Source organism: Typopeltis vanoorti, chromosome 16, assembly GCF_054136105.1.
Source record: "Typopeltis vanoorti isolate ZY-2024b chromosome 16, IOZ_Tvanoo_1.0, whole genome shotgun sequence".
Taxonomy (NCBI): domain Eukaryota; kingdom Metazoa; phylum Arthropoda; class Arachnida; order Uropygi; family Thelyphonidae; genus Typopeltis; species Typopeltis vanoorti.
In genome coordinates, this window is record NC_143564.1 from 67,252,201 (window position 1) to 67,266,438 (window position 14,238).

The 14,238-nt window shown below is 35.5% G+C and overlaps 1 protein-coding gene across 1 annotated transcript in view; it reads left to right on the forward strand.

Moving 5' to 3' along the window:
* EndoA (SH3 domain containing GRB2 like, endophilin-A) overlaps positions 1-14,238 on the forward strand; it is a 337,766-nt gene that overhangs the window by 243,728 nt on the left and 79,800 nt on the right. Inside the window, exon 11 of the mRNA XM_090406594.1 lies at positions 10,882-11,013. Within this exon, the coding sequence (XP_090262720.1) occupies positions 10,882-11,013 (132 nt within the window). The remainder of the gene's footprint in view (positions 1-10,881; positions 11,014-14,238) is intronic.

Sequence of the window (14,238 nt, forward strand, 5' to 3'; positions counted from 1 at the left end):
CACCGCTTTGAATAATAGGCTATATCTTCGGGAATTTTTCGAATTTCTTGATAAAAAGTTAGGAACAGATTTTTAAAAGTACATACTTTCAGAAAATAATATTAAAAAATCGATTTTTTTTGATCCTCTAAATAGTACTGCCTCCTTAAAACTATCAAAAACTTACAAATTAGCAAAAAGAAAATGCCATAGAGGAAAAACCTGATGTGATAGAGAAAAATGGGTTTGATATTTGAAATCAGCACACCCAAATTAGTAAAAAACAAGTGTCAGATCATAATCAGCAGAAAAAAAAATTTTTTTTGTTGGCCAGTGTTATGTATGTATGCTTGTGTTTGTATATCTGTGTATCATTTTATTTTAAATAAATGGCTTAACACATTGCTAAAGAGAAAAGTGAACTATTCCTAATGTAGAAAATTAATAAAATGTAGAATTCACTTCAAGTATAGATAAAAGGTTATTTAATAAAGTAATTAAATTCTGTGTGTTTGTTTGGAGAGCTTGTACACAGTTCTTTAGAAAGAATAAAAAAAAAAAAACATATAAGGAATTTTCCAGAGGGATGGGTCTATAGTTAACTTTCAGGTGGATCCCAGGACCCTTATTTAGTTTATGGACTTCAATAAACATAAAAGTATTCATTAAAATGAACATGTTTTTTTAGCAAAGCAGAGGCGCCAGTAAAATATAAAAAGAATATTATGTGCATATGAATTTGTGTGAATTGATACAACTTTTCATTTCAAAAGATTTTGACTTCCTTATTACTAAAATGAAATGCATTGTTCAATTCAGTGACAAATACTAAGATAGCTGATTTACAACAGACGTATTACTGTAATTCGTTGATGCTTGATTGTATTTTTATTTATTTGTATCATTTTTTTTTTTAATAGAGTATGAAATTGGTTTTCCAGGTTTCTTGACTAGTTGTCATAGACCATTTTCTATCTAATTTCTATGTGCATGTATTTATATGTGAACTAAAGGTAATTTATTCAATCTCTCTTCTGATAGTGGACCACAAATAAATTTATATTTTAAAGAATTTTCTGGTTCACAAGTGTATGCCAGCAGTATCATAAGGATGCACTAAAAATCAAAAACATTTGGAAACGAGTTGGATATTGGATATGCATTAAGGAAATGTCATCATCATCAACCAAAGGAAGCCCTTCTCCCCCCATAAAAAAAAGAAAGTCCTTCATTCAGTTCTATCTTGAGCTTTTTTGTGTGCTACTAAGTTCCAGTCATCTCTTCAATCTCATCTTCCCACCTAGCTCTTCCTATAGTTCAGATATCTGCTTTGTCCATTTCTGAGTGGTGGTACTTGCAAAATGACCTGCCCAATGCTACATTTGGATCTTTTAATGTCTGTTACAATGTCTCTCACCCTGGTCTGAGTTCTAACCAAGTATTGCACTTTTTATCTTAAATGGTAATACCAAACAATGATCTTTTCATTTTCCTCTGGATAGTTCTCCACTTGTTGGTCAATTTTTTAGTCCCAGTCCATGTTTCACTTCCACATGCCATGACCAGAAGTATACAACTATTCAATATTTTTTCTTTTAAGGCAGATTGGGATGTTTCCTTTGAGTGCTTCATGTGTTTTCCAAAGGCTATCCAACCTAGTTGAATTCTTTATATAATTTCTTCCTTATAAACTTCCCTTGACTGTGATCTTTGCCCTAAGTAAACATAGGAAGTTATTGTAACAATTTCCTGGTGTTCCATATGTATTGATTTTGAAATGGCTATGAAATTATATGTTATTTTTGTTTTGTCTTTATTTATATTTAATCCTTTCTTTCTACTTTCTGCATTGAATTCATTGATCATTTGTTGATGCTCTGCAGAGTTTCCTAAAAGAAAAATATTATCAACAGATTGTAGGTGTTTTAAAAATTTAAATGGGAAAGAACCATGTCCCTCACCCAGCTATATGCTCCTTCTCTTTGTTTCCCAAATCAGCAGCTCTAACATGAGAGGCAATCATGCAAATACTAGCATTTTAACTGTATATATAAAAAAAAATCTCCCATGAAAAAATAATTTAAAAAAATATATAAAAAATATAATAAAAAGAATTGGAGGAAAATATAAAAATATGTCAATCCTCCAAATAGCTACTTCCACATCCATTTCACCAACATTTGAGGCATTAATACAAACATCAGTGATATAGACCACACCACCACCGTCACCACCACTTATAGACATCAAAAGCTGATCTCCTTTTCCTAATTAGAGACCCTAATTAACAACCACAACCGACCTCAGCTGTCTTGTCCCAACTACATCCTTCATGATGCATTTTGCAAAAAAAAAGTAATATGTGCTTTTGTAGAATCTGATATCCTTTGTCAAATGCTTTCCAACCTGGAATCCCTGCTTTTCACTCTGCTCTGGCTCAAGATTTCCTTACCTCACTTTATCACCTTTTGTTGCCTTTAAAGCTCCTCTAACTCTGACAACTATGCTGCCCTTTTTAACTACTTATCACTGAAAACTGATTTCATACAAACTAATTATCCAAATTGTGAGATTGTATTCCTAGGAGGCTTTTAAATGCTCATAATACAACCTGGCTCCCAAGCTGGAAGGGAAGCTGAATCATTTGCCATCAGCCATAATCTATCTCAAAGCCAACCAGAATACCAGACAGTCCTCATCATTCTTCCAACACGCTGGATATTTTCTTAACTAGCCCTCTCATAAAATACACTGTGGATGACTACTCTCCTATTGACCAGTTTGATCACCATGTTATCCAAATATCCTTCACATTCTCCTCCCAGCCAATCTCTGCCTTGTACTTTATGGCTACAGTTGTGTCCCTGGAATGACATCTGGAATTTTTATGCATCTTTTCAATGGTCAACTTACTGCTTTCACTCTCCTTATCCAAACATCTATGCTGAACTAATAACTGAAATAATTCTCACTAGAATGAGCCTTCATTCCACACTTCACTGATCTCCACCATGCACTTTCTGAACTCATATAGGATACCAATAAATGGAATTTTTCATTTTCTGATTTAAGAGAGACTTTTCCTTGAAGTTGTACAAGTTGAACAAAACCATTTAACTCTAACAGAACCGATGGTGTGATTTCACATAGATACGATTTGCATGTCATTCTATCAATATTAATAACAGAAATTACTGCAAAGAACCTCGTTGTCCTTCATGCACGGAACTGTTTCTTGTTTTTGAGATCATTTCATTCCCTGTCTTCTTTGAACATATATTGTTAAAGTGCCCTCTCATATTTACAATTAATTACAATCTGATGTTTCACTAGCATGAGCTAGCAAAACATTGATTTGTAAATAATTAATTTTAGTCAGCAAATTGTTTATTTGCATTTCAGTTTCTATGTGTTTTTCTGTTCCAGAAACTTGGACAAAGTTTTCAATTAATAGTGATCTAATTAACTACTGTTAATTGGATCACTTTCCACTTGTCCAACTAGGTCAGTAATTTGAACTTCTTATTTTAGTTGGAAACAATACAATCATCACTCATTCTGTGTTTTTGAATGGGTTTTCCCAAAGAAAGAATGTTTGGTTTTGAAGTTTCTCAATGTACTTCCTTATGCTCATTTTTGTAACTTTTCATGGTATGGCTCACACATGAAAAGTTACATCACATTAATCCTTAATATATATGAACATAATAATATACATACGTACAATAATAAAACATAATACAGTCATGAAAGGGGCACTCGAGAATAGGCTACAACTGTATGTCTAAGTTGATTATCCAGTCAACTGCACTTGGTGTAGCATGGATGAAGTCCAACAGGTTTCCATTGTATGCACGTTGGGCACTTTCTACTATAATATGATCAATTTTCTGGCTGGGTGATCCACAGTCTCACCTGGGTGAGGCAATCATGCCCCATTTGTAAAAGTGGTCTGTTGCACATCTGCCATAATTGGTGCGGATTCAGTTAAGGGTAGACCAAAATTTCTCTCGTTGATCAAAACCAAAAGCATCTGTGTTTGGTCCACTAATTGATGGAAGTCCCTGTTGAAGTGTTATACCAGTACTCTTTCCACTTCTCATGAGACTTGTCTCTGCAAGATTTTTTGCTGTTAAGATTGGAGGGTGCCTTGGCTTTAGCCAGTTTGTTTCTAGAGGTGGGATTTCGTGGATTGGAAGATTTTGGATTTACATGATTTTGCAGTATTCATGTAGAAGAAAGTTGGATCTGCGGATGTGGGGAGATGGGATGTTGCTTAGGACTGGGAGCCAGCAGGTTGGAGTTGATTTCACAGTTCCAAAAATAAGGTGCATAGTGGTGATAAGCTGAGCATCAACCAAATACACATGGGCGCTGTTCAGTCATACGGTTGAGCAGTATTCAGCTACAGTGTAAACGAGACCAAGAGCAGTGCAGCGAAGCGTTGTTGTTGATCACGCACCCCAAGTTGTTCTGCACAGTTTTTGTAGTATATTGTTTCTTGTTTTTAGCTTGGATGGTCTGTTAATGGGATGTGGTTTAAAAGATACAGTTCTATCCAAAGTGACGCCCAGATATTTTGGGAATCTGTTGTAGCTTAGCAGTTTGTGCTTGAAGTAGACCACGAGTTCTTTATTAGCCTGGTTATTGTTCAGGTGGAAGCATGAAACTCATGTTTTGCTAGAATTTGGGTGTAATCTCCATTTGCTGAAGTATTCATCTAGAACTTCAAGGTCATTTGTTAGTGTATCTTCCATTGTAGTAAACTTGGTGTGTCTAGTGGCTAGAGCAATGTCATCGGCGTAGAAAAACTTCTTGGAGGGTGTATTAGGCAAATCTGCAAAGTACCAGTTAAAAAGGAGGGAAGCCAGAACTGACCCTCGTGGTAATCCATTATTCGGTGTTCATTGATTACTTTTGTTCTGGTCCATACACACTTGTAACAGGCGGTTGCTCAGCATGTTATCAATTAATTTTGCTCTTGTTCTGGATGGGACTGCACGGAGCAACTTGCAGATTGTGCCATGCCTCTAGACTGTATCATTAGCTGCGGTAAGATCTACAAAAGCTACAGCTGTTTTCAGGCATTGTTGGTAGCCTGCCTCTATATGTGTAATGAGTGATAGAATCTGATCACAGCAGCTTCGTTAATGTTTGAATCCGATCTGTTCCACTGGGACTTGTTCTATTATCTTAAGAGCAGTTCTGTTTAGGATGATTCTTTCTAGGAGCTTATAACAGGTGCTAAGCAGGGCGACTGGTCGGTAATTTTCTGGTTTGTTGTTGGGGATATTTTTCCTGGTTTTAAGATGGGGATATTTTTTGTCCTCTTAAACTCTTTCGACAGTCTACCAGTTTGGAGGATGTCAGAGAAAAAAGCAAGCCAACCACTGTCGAGAATTTTCGCCTGTCTTCAACAGGAAATCAGGGTGAATTTCATCGAAACCTGTAGTCTTGCCTGGTTTCATATCCATTAGAGCAGGGTTAATATCTCCAAGAGTGAAATGTCGCAAATATGAATGATCTAGTGGTCTGTTATTTTTCAAATATTTCTCTTTTTATTTGAAGAGGGTGTTGTTTGTCCTTGGCGGTATATCTTGATGTGTTGACAATATGTGATGCATATTGGTTAGGAGAAATAGCTGATTGTTCCCGGACAGTAAGGGTGCCACTACCTAGTTTTCTTAGAAGGCTCCATGTTTTTCTGCTGGAGTTCCGAAAATCGAGTCTTTCTTGTGTCTGTCCATTTCTTCTGTCGGTAGGGGTAAGCATGTGAATGAGTTCATTTGCAATATCAGCATCGCCATACTCTAGTTAATCTTGATACAGGTTATTACTGTAATCGTCCCATCCAGGGATTTACTTCTTCCGCAAGTCTCTGGGTACGGTCTTCTTACCCACAGCTAAAACAGCTGCCACAAATCTCTTGGAATTATTGCATGTTGGAAGGATCCAACGGACATAATTTTCAAGACAGGCAGCAAATGTATCCCAGTCTGCTTTCTGGAAGTTTCAGCGGGGACATTCGATGGATCTTAAAAAGGGTACCTGCCTACCTCTAATATAATTGGTCTGTTGGCTTCGGGGAAAGTTGGAGAGAGCTCTTCTCGATGTAGGTAACGGTCATCCACACTTGTCTTGAGTGACGAAGCAGAGGTCTAGGTTATACTCCCTGTTCTAAGCTGCTGACCTGAACCACTCTGCATTGCTGAATGGTTGTACACCGGTAGAACTTGTGGAGACCATAAGAGGCAGGGGTTTTATGCACGTTGGTAATGGTTATATTCCCCATCATAGTTGTTATTAGATGCACGCCGCCTACAATGCTGGTTGTATTTAGATGGGAATCTTCTAGGGTACTACGTATATAGGTGGCAAGGACATGTGCATGTTACTAAGTGGCTCTAATGAAAATATAATTAGGAATTTGTCCCCTGCGGTGGAGCCGATCCTCATCCTTGCGGTGAGTTTCTTGAACAAGAACAACGTCGACATTTTAGTCAAAATCTTTGAGAGGTATTCACATTTTTTCTACATGTACCCTCAATATTAATTTGGCAAATTCGGACAACAGATCCAATATTTCTAATCATGCCCTTAAGAGAGCTAATTCGTGTGACTGATTCATGTGTGCTGTAACCAGGAGATCGAGAAGTTAGTCTGGTTGCCAAGTCGCTCTAGCTCTTTACCGTTATCCAGGGTACACCACGAGGAGGCGATCTACAATTGCACTCTTATTGTGCTATCTTCTATCGAAGGTCAGCGACCATCTTGGCGAACAAACTGTGCTCTTGTGCTAATCTGAGCAGTTGTGCACTGCTCTTTCCTGTCCTCGTCTTGATATTGTCAAACCGTGATATTCTTTTTCTTCCTCTAGTTCCTTTGCCATCATTTCTTCCTACCAAAATAGTTTGTAGCAGTTGGTATTTGCTGTTTCTCATGATGTGGCCAAGATATGATGTTTTTCGTTTCTTGATTATTTGTACAAGATGTTTAGCTTTGCCAATGGATTTTAAGACATCTTCATTGGTAATTTTTTCTGTCCATGATATTTTTAGCATCCTTCTGTATAGCCACATCTCAAAGGCTTCGATTTTCTTGATGGTTGTCGCCTTCAATGTCCATGTTTCAACTCCATAGAGCAGAATAGACCACATGTAGCATTTCAGCATTCGGCATCTGACTTCCATGTTTAGGTCTTTATTGCAGAATAGTGTTCTCATTTTCATGAAGGACTGCTGTGCAGCTTCAATCCTTGTCTTTATATCTATTTCTGGATCTTAATGAACCACCGTTCATTAAGCCAGCTACCAAGATATTTATATCTTGACACTTGATCGATATTTTTCCTATTGAGTGTCGGTTTCATTGATGAGGCTGGATGTGTGCTGATGATCATGTATTTTGTCTTGTTGATGTTTATATTTATTCCCATTCTTTGGCTTTCTATGTATACTCTGTCAATGAGTTTTTGGAGATCCATAATGTTATCTGCAATTAGCACGGTGCCATCTGCATATCGTAGGTTGTTAACAATCTTTCCATTTATTGTGATTCCCTCTGGACATTCTTCCAATGCTTTTTTAAAGATTACCTCTGCGTATATGTTGAACAGGAGTGGTGAGAGCACACATCCTGTCTCACTCCTCTTTTGATGTTAATATCACTGGTGATAATGTTGTCTAATTGAACAGTAGCTGACTGATTCCAATACAGATTTGTTATTAGTCTTATGTCTTGTTCGTCTAGCCTTATTTGTTGAAGGACTTCTATTAAGTTAGTGTATGTCTGACTGTCGAATGTTTTTTCAAAATCTATGAAACACACAAAGACAGATTTCTGTTTTTCTATGCATTTTTGTATCAATATTTGGATACAGAAAAGGGCCTCTCTAGTACCAAAGCCATTTCGAAAGCCGAATTGTGTTTCACTTAGAGTTTCTTCATTTTTTCTATAAATGCGATTCTGAATACTTTCAAAAATATTTTTAATGTTTGGCTCATTAGACTAATAAGTTCGGAAGTCACCACAGGAATTTGCTTTGGGTTTCTTTGGGATAGTGATAAATGTAGATTTGAGCCAATCTGATGGAAATTCATCACTTTCATATATTTTATTAAATAGTTTTTCAAGAAGTTTGATGTTATCTGGTTCTATTAATTTTAAAAATTCTGTTTGCAAACCATCTGGTCCACTGGCTTTTCCTGTTTTACTTGTTCGTATAGCATTTTCTATTTCGCATTTCATGATTGCTGGTCCTTGAATGTTATCTTTTATATTTATAGGCTTCTGTCTAGTATCATTGAAAAGTTCTGTTACATATTTTATCCAAATCTGTGCTTTATTCTCTTCTTCTAGAACTATTTTTCCATTTTGGTCTCTTAGAGACACTATTTGCTTTTTCCTGAGTTTTATGGAAATTTTGTTGATTTTCTTATACAGATTGAAATTATCATGTTTCTTCTGAAGCAGTTCAATTTCAGTACATAAATTTTTCATCCAATTTTCCTTGGCTTCTTTTATTTTTTTCTTGATGATGTTGTGTTTCTGTATATCTGGCTAGGTCTTTTTTTGTACATTCTTCTTGTATCAATAAGAGAAAGAATCTCATCTGTCATCTATTCCTGTTGTTTTATATTATTCACATAACCTACTTCTTCAATACTTATTGTTACGATGGATGGCATTCTTTAAGCTATTCCAAAGAGATTCCACTCTTTTATTTTCTTCTATATTAATCTGTTGTAATCAGGTTAAGCTGTGTCTTGGCACTTTTATTTATGTTCGGGTCTTTCAGTTTTTCTACATCGATTTTCTTTTTCTTCTTTTGTGATTTTTTAGCTGATTTTAATCTAAGACGTACTTCTGCAACTATGGGATTGTGGTCTGATGAGATATTTGCTCCAGGATATGTCTTTGCACTTTTTATACTACTGTGGAATCTTTTATTTATCAGCATGTAATCAATTTGATTTCTGACAATGTTATGTCGGTTATCATGAGGCGATTTTCAAGTGTACAGTCTTCTGAGTGGAAGTTTAAACCAGGTATTTGTTATTGTTAGATCTTCTTCCTGACAGAACTGGACTAGGCAATCTCATCTGTCATTTCTGGTGCCTGAGCCATGTTCTCCAACAATTTCTCCATCACCCCCCCTCTTCCCACTTTTGCATTGAAGTCACCCATCACTATGTTTATATCATGTTTCTTTGTTAGGTTTGTAATCTCTTTTAGGTATTCATAAAACTCTTCAACATCTTCTTCACTTTTGTCAGCTGTGGGTGCATAAGCTTGGATGATATTTATGTTAACGGGGTTTCCCTTAATTTGTAACAGCATTATCCTTTCAAAAAATGGAATCCAATTTATTACTGATTTATTGATTTCTTCATCTACTATTACAGCTACACCATGTTGATGTTTGTTCTCATCATTCCCAGAGTAATACATTGTCGTATTATCTTGTTGACACTTTCCAGATCCTGGCTGTCTTGTCTCGCAAATTCCCAAAATCCGGATGCCCAGCCTCTTCATTTCTCTTGTGGCATTTCTTAATTTGCCAGCTTCATACAGAGTTTTGACATTCCAAGTTGCGATTTTAAAAGTGAACACCATTTTGAGCCCGGAGATTCTTTGCACCCCTGTCCCATTTAAGGGACGCTGGGAACTTGGGGCCAATTGTAAGGGTTTGCTCGCCATGGTGGTTGTTCTGGAGATAAGGTAGAGCAGTAGTTTCTCCATTTGCTTTCTGCTCCGCAGTATTACAGACCTACACAATATAATCATATTGCCATCTGCAAATCTCTGATCACAAGCTTTTCCGTCATCATTTGGCATCAACCTTGTGTCATTACTGACAATGCTGCTTCCCAGTGTCAGGGGCAGTGACCCCAGCAGCTGCTTATTTAATGGCGGCACTACTCGCCATGTCACCGAGTTGTCATTGGGCTTTGTGAGGTTTTAAGTGAGACAGAGTTGCCACTTCTGCTCCCCCACGCCCTGATAGCTCAGTCGCTGTTGGTCCACGGCTGCTTATTCGCCAGATTGCTCTGCTTATATCGCAGCTAGCCTCCATATCTGAAGGCTGTTCCCCGATCCACCACCTGGGGACGCACCTGGTAGTAGTCAGTTCTGCCCCGGGGCTCTATGATTAGTGATATTTAACTAAGTTAGTAGTAAAAGTTAACCTTATTAAAATGTACAGCAGCAGCAGCATAATAGTCAGACATTTGAATCACAAAGTATTACTCTCTTCCAAAATTTAATATTGAGAATTAATTTTTCATGCAAAATTAAAAATGTGCTGTAAAATAAACAGTGAAAAATTCCCATCAATAAAACGAGAATTCAAATAGGTAATTTGTCAGAATAAAAGAGTGAAAAAGAGAATACTTTTTTTTCTGTAATTAACCATTTGCCCCAGAATTCACATATTATCTTTATCTTGAATCTGCTCCTTGCTACAAAAGTGGTCTTCAAGATTTTTCTTGGCAAGGAGAAATATATAACAAAATATAATAAAAACAATCTGCATAAGAGTGCAGTGCCCAATTTCCTATCTAAATAAAGATGAAAAATGTGTTTCAGAATTTAAGCATTTGCCAGCTTTTCATGTATTTATGATTCTCTGAATTTATAAGTAAATTGGAGCAGTAATTCATGTTTCTGTTTATATTTACTGCATTTCTAATCTCAGTTTCCACTGGAAGTGTATTAAAATTTGTGTTTAATGAACTGGAGTCCTGTTAATTATTATACACAAATAGATTCATGGTTAGAAATTTAAAAAAAAAAAAAATACTTGTTAACAGTTATACCTTACTGTAATGTTGTACCTTAACTTAAATTCTGTACAAACTATTTCTAAAAAATCTTTCTTTAAAAATGCCTGTTTCTCATTAGCATCACCAGCTCGTTCCCCAGCCAGTTCTCCTGTGAACCCACCCCAATTTGAGCCACTCTTTTTAGGGAGCTTTACTACTGGTCAAGGAGTGGCTACTTCTCCTGCACGATCTCCCAACCGCTCTCCTAATGGTACTAACGTTTCTTGCTACTCTTTGCACACTATTTTTCTTTTATTCTTTTCTTTTTAAGCTTTCTCCTCTATGATTAATGCAGCAATAAATTTCTCATTTAAATTATATTATTAATTTCGTTCTGCATTATATACTGTTAATATTGCCTTTCCTCAATATTGCCTCAAGCTGTTTTAATAAACTATGCAAATAATACTGCTTTTCAGTTATTTTTAATACTTCAGAATATTTGTTCTTTGGAAATTTTTCTTTTCCCAGTGTTATGAATTTACTAATAAGCTTTATTCATTCAGTAAATATTTAGTACTCTCCATTAAAGTAATTTTTATCACTGTTTAGTTCAGTATTTGGAACTCTGAAATTCTTGTTTTAATGTTTCTTTTTTTTTTTTCAAAAATATATTGAAAGTACATATATATGAGTTTTCTCCCCTTCCTATGATTTTTTTTTTTTTATAAAATATGTGAATTTTCTTCTTAGACAATAAATGTGTAATTAAAGGCATATACTTTTTTATATTGAACATAGCTTTACAAGCTTACAAGTTATATTACAGCTGTAAAACTCAGTTAAACCTTTGAAGATATTCCCATTACAATTTCTTCAGAAAACGATTCTTGATTTTGTGTTCAAGAGTAGTATCTATATACCTCTGTTTTCTCTTAATGCACAATATTATAATACCTTAATCTTCATGAGTGTCTCCTCACTAATACTATCAAACAATGCGAATAAAGTCTTTCTCTTCAGTACAGATGTCCAGCTCACTGAGTTATTGTATAGATTCTTGTTTTCATCTACATTATATTATGTTTATAAGCTAACTTTGCAAGAAATTATATTTATGATTTTTCTACTGAAATGAATTATGTCATGACAGTGGCCCTAAGCCCCTAGGAATCTCTAACTATTGAGCTAAATAATGTCACTGTTACTTATTTATTCCTTGCTGATGGGATGATTGATCATATGATTCATGATTAATTGGAGGATTTATTGAATACACTGTAGCAAAAGGTAATATTCACAATAGTGGCTTGTTTTTAATGAATACATATTTCAGGAACTGTGCCATGAAGCCAGTGCTCTGGGCGTAAAATGCTTAGTCCTTAATTTCATATGCAGACTTCTGTTTTGTGAGTGAGACTGCTTAAGGATCAGAACAAAACTAGGAAAAGGTTTTCACATAGCCTCTAAGGAATGTGAAAAACTAAGCAAGGCTTATGACCAATTCTTCAGTCTTCACTTTCTCATGGTGCACTCTTATTAATTCCACTAAAATAATAAAAACAAACAAAAAAAAAAAGATGGGCTAGCATTTCTGATTTAACCAACTAAACTGTATTCTTTATTGTCTTCACTGCTAAATAAAAATTATGACAGAACATTATGAAAAGTCATGCAGATTGTGGCATAACCTGATTAAACAAGACTTCTGCTGTTTTCATCAGAGAACTAGAGTGAAAAGTCAGCTACCGAAACAAGCTCACCCCTAGCAGAATTCAAGATAGGTGCCACAGAAAATAAGTGGAACTAGCAGAAGAATTAGAGAATTATCTATTTGAATAATTGGTGTTACCGAGAAGAAGATCGAAACATATGAAATAAATACCATAATCTTTAAAGGTACCTGTGGCATAACTGTAAAGAACAAATTACGTAACTACAGTAATTAACTTTAATGAAAGTATTGATATTTTGAAAATAATGGTACATCAGCTGTGTGTAGAAACAAGCAAATCAAAGAACAGGACAGGAATACAAGGTACATACACCAATCAGTTTACTGATTAAAAATGGTTGCCATAAGCCAGAAATTAATATATCAATAAATAAAATTAGAATCTCCCAAACTTTTGGAAGAGAGAGATAGTCATTCCAATTCAGGTTAGGCCAATGTAAAAGGAGTTTTGCAACTTTCTTTGGAAAGGTATTCATATTTAAAACTGCTATGGCGAAGACAAGTCTCACCCCCCCCCCCCCGGATACTTTGTTTAGTGTCAATACTATGCTGTGCCAGATCAAACTTTTTTTTGAGGTTTCACATATTCAATATAATAATATGTTAATTTTAATTTATTAATTTCCCCCCCCCACAGAATGGCAGCCTGTGTGCCCAGAGTATGTCAAATTACATTCACAAGAAATCTAGTAAACATCAGCTAATGATAGAAGTGACAGTTTGCCTTTTGTAGAATGTAACAGATGAGAAATTTTATTGATAGGAAACTATGTGTAATAAGGTGTTATTCCTTCAGAATTCTACCAATAGGTTCAGAGATACCAGAAATATAAGGGATTGAAAACCTCCGGTCTGTTGAAGAATCCTTAGGTTTGGAACATATGGGTCAATTATCTGCTGGATTTGATGAGGGTCATAACCATTGAATTCTATTAAAATTTTGACAGTGAGAAGTTCTTGTTGTAAACTTGAGGGAGAGGAGCATATATTGTGTGCTTTATTAATTAAAGGCTTGATAACACCAATTTTTTGAGAGGTGTGATGAGCATACTTTAATGAATGTATCTGCTACTGAAGGTAGGGGTTTGATAAACACTAGTTGACAAAGTACTGAAGCCTGTGTGAATAAGAAGATTTCCAAGAATGGTAATCTGCTAGCATTTTCCTTTTCCATGGTGAATTGAATGTGTGGATGAAGTCTATTGATCCATTGTATGAAAGTGGGAAGTTCATTTTCAGAATGAGGCCAAACAGCAAAAACGTCATCGACATAATGAAACCAATGAGAGGGTTGGAGATAAATGGATGAGAACAAGATATCTTCCAGATGGTTTAAAAAATAGTTTGCAATTGGATACAGAGGGGCTACTCATGGCATTACTTTCAACCTGTCTATATATCCTGATTGCATAACAAATTCAAAAATCTTCACAACATCAGGAGGAAAATCATCAATAATACGCTAAAGTGTCAGATAGCAGAATGTTGGTTTTTTTTTTTTTTTTAAGGTGGGGGGGGGCAGAAAAGAAAAAAGAAATGATGTCAAAGCTGACTAACATATCCAATGTAAAATTTTTGATCTCATTGTATATTTCTTATTATCTTTTATTATCTACTCTCTTAATTATACTTATTGTACTTATCTCTTAACACTTAATTTATCCTATAAGTATCAACATTCTCACTGGGCCGATCTTTAACTATAAGAACAATGCTAGTAGTTTGGGGGACAAAGGGAATACTAATGATCAATGCCAATTC